Here is a 5,142-nt window from a genome sequence, read left to right as displayed (position 1 = left end):
GATCTGGGCCAAAAACACCAACAGTCATTAATTGCTTTGATCGCGAATAAATAAGCATGCAAATTACGAAGCTGGAGATACTCTTTGGCAAAATGATGATAGGATGTGTAGCAGCTGGAGATACTAGTGCTCGTTCATCGGGCGGTACACCCACGACCACTGCCAACTTATGTGATCTTCTATCTTGGCCTCATCATCTGGAAAAACAAGATCATTGCCTCAATTCTCAGATTTTTGTCCTCTTTGGCAATAAAATGAACTGTCACGAGCATTTTTGTTACAAACTACCTGTAAAGGTCCACAATACAACGGCGACGAAACCAGAACACACAAACTTGTAGAAAATCAAAAGGAAAAATAGACATGGCAATAAGAACATCCAAACCATCTAGCAAGAACTGATGATCCTACGCTCTGCGCAGGGGTGGCGCGACGCGAGGAGATTTGGGGAGCCGCTTCATTTTCTTGGAAGGTCGCGGTGGCGCAGACAGCTGCCCTACGGCGTGGCTCGGAGGAGGAGAGGGGCACGCTCGACTCGGGTCTCGACAGTAGCTGCGTCTGCTATAGAGTGGGCCCAAAGAGACTGCGGCCCAAGACGCCCTCTCGATGGTAGCATGAGTTGTGCTTAATGCCTACTAAAATGCAGTCCACTTGGCGCACACCACCGGTTGAACTGGACACTGGATGGATGTCAACATATTTTTCATATATTTTTTAACATACTCCTTATTTTTCATGCCGATTTGATATTGGTCGCAATTTTTCAATCTGCTCCCATCTTGTTCGCCAAATACTGCACTTATACATCGTCATGGTAAACTCATGGCCCTATTAGAAGCAGATAAACCCCCAGTCTGTTGGAACAACTTCTTGTGCAAGTGTTTTTCGAGTTTAAGAAAAACTGGTTTGTTTCTTGACAGGAATAGACGGAAGCAAAGAATTTTAGATAAACATGATCCTCCAATCTTAAGTTTTGGTCGTCGTTAGGTCGCCCTCCAAACAGTTCAGACAGTGACTTTCCTCAGTTCGCACCTTCTTTTTACCCTTTTGTGTACCTCCGAACATCAAGACTCATGGATGCAACGCCTATTCAGCTAGTTTTTGGCACTGAGTAAAGGTCTGCAAGACTACAGCACATAGTCCAAGAAAGCAAAACACACACACCGCGGTAGAAAATCATAAAATAAACATTTTAACAAGATCTTGTAAACCATCTACCATGACAGTGCAGCGAGCATACACAATCAACTTGGCTCAACACAGGACATAAATCTATATAGCAAACATCTGATCTTGACATGGTCTAGGCAAACGGAACAAGAATCAGAAAACCACAATACGATTGATTCCACAGGTGCTGCTAAAAGAGTTCCAAGTTCCTCGTCAAAATCAGGACACTGAAAGGGAAACTACATGGCATATGCTCAGCATAGAACGCTATGCTTAGGTCAACCGCTGTGCAGCCTCCTTGGCGATGAGCCTCTCCCTGGCCTTGGTCTTCGCCTGGGACTTGGAGCCCATGACGCCTCCTCCCCACTTCTTCCTGACCTCATCGAACTTGTCGTTGAAGTTCGCCTGCAGAATAGCACAGATAAGTTAGAAGGATGGTAACAAGACAAGGACCCGTATCAGTTGGGGTGAGTGTTTCATGAGCTCCATACCTTGATAGCCTCCAAGATCTTGCTGAACTCAAGCTTGTCCTCGTTCTTGACAGTGGTCAGGCAGAGAACAGAGGCGGTCTTCTTGTGAACAATCTACAGACAGTTATAATGCAAAGTGAGCATTCGTTTCTAGTTGGAGTTGCAGACATATCACAGAAGTGCAGATCAGGGAAAGCAGAAGAAAATATACCGATCCGAGGCGTGATTTCCCCTTGACAATGCAGTATGGGACCTCCATCTTCCTGCAGAGAGCTGGCAGCCACACAACCAGCTCAATTGGGTCAACATCATGGGCGATGACAACCAGCTGGGCCTTGCTCTGCAGCAAAATAGAAAAAAGATTCATCACAAAATTATTTCTTGTCAACACAACTGTAAGCTATGATTGAAGGAATAATCAGGTGAATCAGAAAAGGTAACTCATGTAACTACCTGCTCAATGAGGTAAGTGACATGGTTAAGACCATACTTCACAACAATTGGCTTCTTGGCCTCAACGGTCTTCCCTTCAGCCTCAGCCTGGGCCCTCTTCAAGAGCCGCTCCTTCTTGGCAGCCTTGTCCTCAGGGCGGTACTTGAGAAGCATCTTAAACAGGTTGGTGGCTGCAACAGGTGATTCATATCAGAGAGTTGCAACAAAGGTTTCACAGAAACTAAGCTGAATCCAGATAACCATGAACTTAAAGCAAATAAAGAATGAGACTCCCAGAATGTACAGCTACACTGCAATGGCTTTTCCTAACTGGCATCCTTAGAAGAAAAACTGCCGCAAACAATTCTCTTACGTTCTTCAATTACTGTACTTCTACAGGCACGGAGGCACAACCTAGTGTGATATCGCTAATGCATGTTATTGAGGAAAACAATGAAAGAAGGCTCTGAGTGGTACCCTGTGCATTCTTAGCTGGGAACCGAATCCATCTTAGATGGAGAAGTATTCAAATATTAACCCAGGCATCCATTTACTAGAAACGTATCCTATGCACATTAACATGCAGGACGAGATAACAATGCATAACTTGCAGGGGGGCATAGCAGACACTTAGCACATAACACGCATTGTCCTAATCATACAGGTGTAAAGCTCCCAATGCCACCTAATCCATGTACAAACTTTTTTCATTATCTCAGGCCCATAGGTCAAAACCAACACAGTTCATCCTCTATCTACATCAAGGCATTGCGTATTCCTAGTTCGGTGATGCACGCATAAAAAAGTTGCGGATATATATACCGAGGTTCTTGTCGAGGGTGCGTGTGAACTGGTGTAGCGCCGGGGGCACCTTGAGGCGCTGCTTGAGGATGCGGCGCTGGCGCTGGATGCGCACGACCTTGGGCCACTTGACGAACCGGTGCAGGTCCTTCTTGGGCGGCAGCGCGCCGCCGATGCCGAACTGCTTCGGCCTCTTCTCGAACAGCGGGTTCGTCACCTGCGCCTGCAGCAACAACAGAGTCAGATCACACGCGCTACGGCCTAAATAACAACACAGTGATCTGAAGCATGAACGGAGGGAGCACGGACCGGCTTCTTCTTCGCCGGCACCGGGGCCTTGCCGCCTCGCTTCGGGGCCTGCGAGATTCGCCATCGACACTCTTAGACAAGATTCATCAGGAAATAAAACCGCAAGTATCTAAACAATAGCTCCCGAGGTCAAACAAACAGATCAAAAGGAGGGCGCCGGACGAGATAGAGCTGAGAGGGGGACTGGCGGCGGCCGCGGCCGCGGCGACGTACCATTTCGCCGGCGGGGAGCTTGGGGTTCCGAACGGGAGGCGACGGTGGGGAGCAGGCGGAGGGAGAGGCGGCGAGTGGTGCTGCGGAGCGGAGAGGCAGTTTTTATAAAGGAAGCGTCTGGGATACGTGGGCGTTTTCTGAGCGTCGGATGCGGGGGTCGGGAGGTCTCGGCCGTCCGATGCCAGGATTAGGGTTTAGGAGGTCGAACTTGGGCCGGAATGGTCTGGCCTGGGCCGCACGGTACGGAGTGATTGTGGTTTCAGCCCATTGGTTTGGTAACTTTTCTGAGTAAACCCCTGGAGTATTTGGATACTACGTAGCTGCCCCTCCACGAGCAGCAACCTTGCGCCATGGCGAAGAGGCGGAGCGATGCGGCGAGGCGAAGCCGGGAGCTGCTGCCCTCCATTGAGCAGCTCATACCCAGGGAAACAAAATTATCTTCTGGATCAAAGTACGTATGCAGTTCACGGAGTTTTTTTGCTGCGTTTCTGGCGGTGTTTCATTCGACCCCCACGGGCCAGCGGCTAGGTCTCACGGTTCTTCTTAGAGCTAAGCATGACCATAGCTGCCATGTTTCCGGTACGGAGGGTACGGGGGACGGAAACGGGGGACGGGAATCGGAGGATGAAAAAAATAGAAAACACTAGGGGTACACATCTCTAGATCGAATCTTATACGTTGGGGACACGAACCGAGTCGTTTCGGTACGGTGAACCCGGTACGGTAATGTGGTACGGGAAATGTGAACCTGTCCTAGTTGATACAACTAACCTAGAAACAATATTCAGATGTCCTAGTTGATACAACTAACCTACAAACGATATTCAGATAAAGTTTACATATACGCTTGACTAAGATAAAATGATAGATAACTCAAGTTCATATACGCAATAAATCTGAACTAGACCAACAAACAAGGAAATCTGAACCAGGCATCTTCCCAGTAGCATCATATATGACTAAGATAGATAGATAATTCGAGTACTGGAACATATATGACTAAGATTGACTAAAATTCGCAACAAGCAAACTCAGTAGCAGCATCCAAGTGACAGTCGTCTTCCAAGTTTCATCAAGAGATCAACTCATGAATCATGATGTACCTTCAATAGAACTCTAGCTTGGAGTAAATACGATTTGGGGAAGGGAAATTTTTGTCTCACTGTTCTCCACTGAATCGATGAACCTGGGACGATCCCGAAACGTGAATCCACTGCGATTTTCACCGAATCGTGGGGCGTTTCCGAATCCGTTTCCGGTTCACCGAATCCGGTACGAGGGACGGACCACCGTACCCCGAATCCGGCTGCTATGAGCATGACCGCGGATAGATTTGATGTTTCGATTGGTGCTTTGTACGCGAGGTCAAGTGTTAGTGATGTTTGGGACTTCATCCCCTGGGAATTTGGGAAAGCCGTTGTAATTTGCAGGCAGATTTGACTTGGCAGGGTATAAATTATAGGTGTTAGGTTGCAGCTGGTACATGATGTTTTTTTTTTTTTGGCTAAATAGTACTAGTAGTGTTACCGTGCTTATGGATTGTGATCGCTGGCGCTATGCATTGTGGTAATGCTTTACATTCAGTTGTATACTGTTTCTTAGTATGGTCATGTAGGTTCAGCTTCAAGTAATTTTTTGAATTTAAAATTATTTGAATAAAGTCGCTGAATCGATGTTTTTATCAGAAACATATCTGTTCCTGATAAATTGCATAACTGATCGGAGTTTTACAAGAGCTGCAGATACT

At 47.1% G+C, this 5,142-nt stretch overlaps 2 protein-coding genes across 2 annotated transcripts in view; one reads left to right on the top strand and one right to left on the bottom strand.

Annotated features, from left to right (window-relative positions):
• Positions 1–1,249: 1,249 nt before the first annotated feature.
• LOC124654769 (60S ribosomal protein L7a-2-like) lies at positions 1,250–3,404 on the bottom strand. Its single transcript, XM_047193758.1, has 7 exons — positions 3,396–3,404; positions 3,183–3,230; positions 2,895–3,096; positions 2,094–2,263; positions 1,852–1,980; positions 1,662–1,754; positions 1,250–1,575 (listed from the first exon to the last, which is right to left on the bottom strand). The coding sequence occupies exons 1-7, from the start codon at positions 3,396–3,398 to the stop codon at positions 1,444–1,446; spliced, it is 777 nt and encodes a 258-aa protein (XP_047049714.1). The 5' UTR covers positions 3,399–3,404; the 3' UTR covers positions 1,250–1,443.
• Positions 3,405–4,712: 1,308 nt separating this feature from the next.
• LOC124657288 (peroxidase 55-like) overlaps positions 4,713–5,142 on the top strand; it is a 2,071-nt gene continuing 1,641 nt past the window's right edge. The window contains exons 1-2 of the mRNA XM_047195863.1: positions 4,713–4,814; positions 5,011–5,022. Coding sequence (XP_047051819.1) covers positions 4,713–4,814; positions 5,011–5,022 — 114 coding nt within the window. The remainder of the gene's footprint in view (positions 4,815–5,010; positions 5,023–5,142) is intronic.

Source organism: Lolium rigidum, chromosome 5 (assembly GCF_022539505.1).
Source record: "Lolium rigidum isolate FL_2022 chromosome 5, APGP_CSIRO_Lrig_0.1, whole genome shotgun sequence".
Classification (NCBI taxonomy): domain Eukaryota; kingdom Viridiplantae; phylum Streptophyta; class Magnoliopsida; order Poales; family Poaceae; genus Lolium; species Lolium rigidum.
The sequence above is the reverse complement of the archived record's forward strand: the minus strand, read 5'-3'. Positions and strand labels throughout refer to the sequence as shown.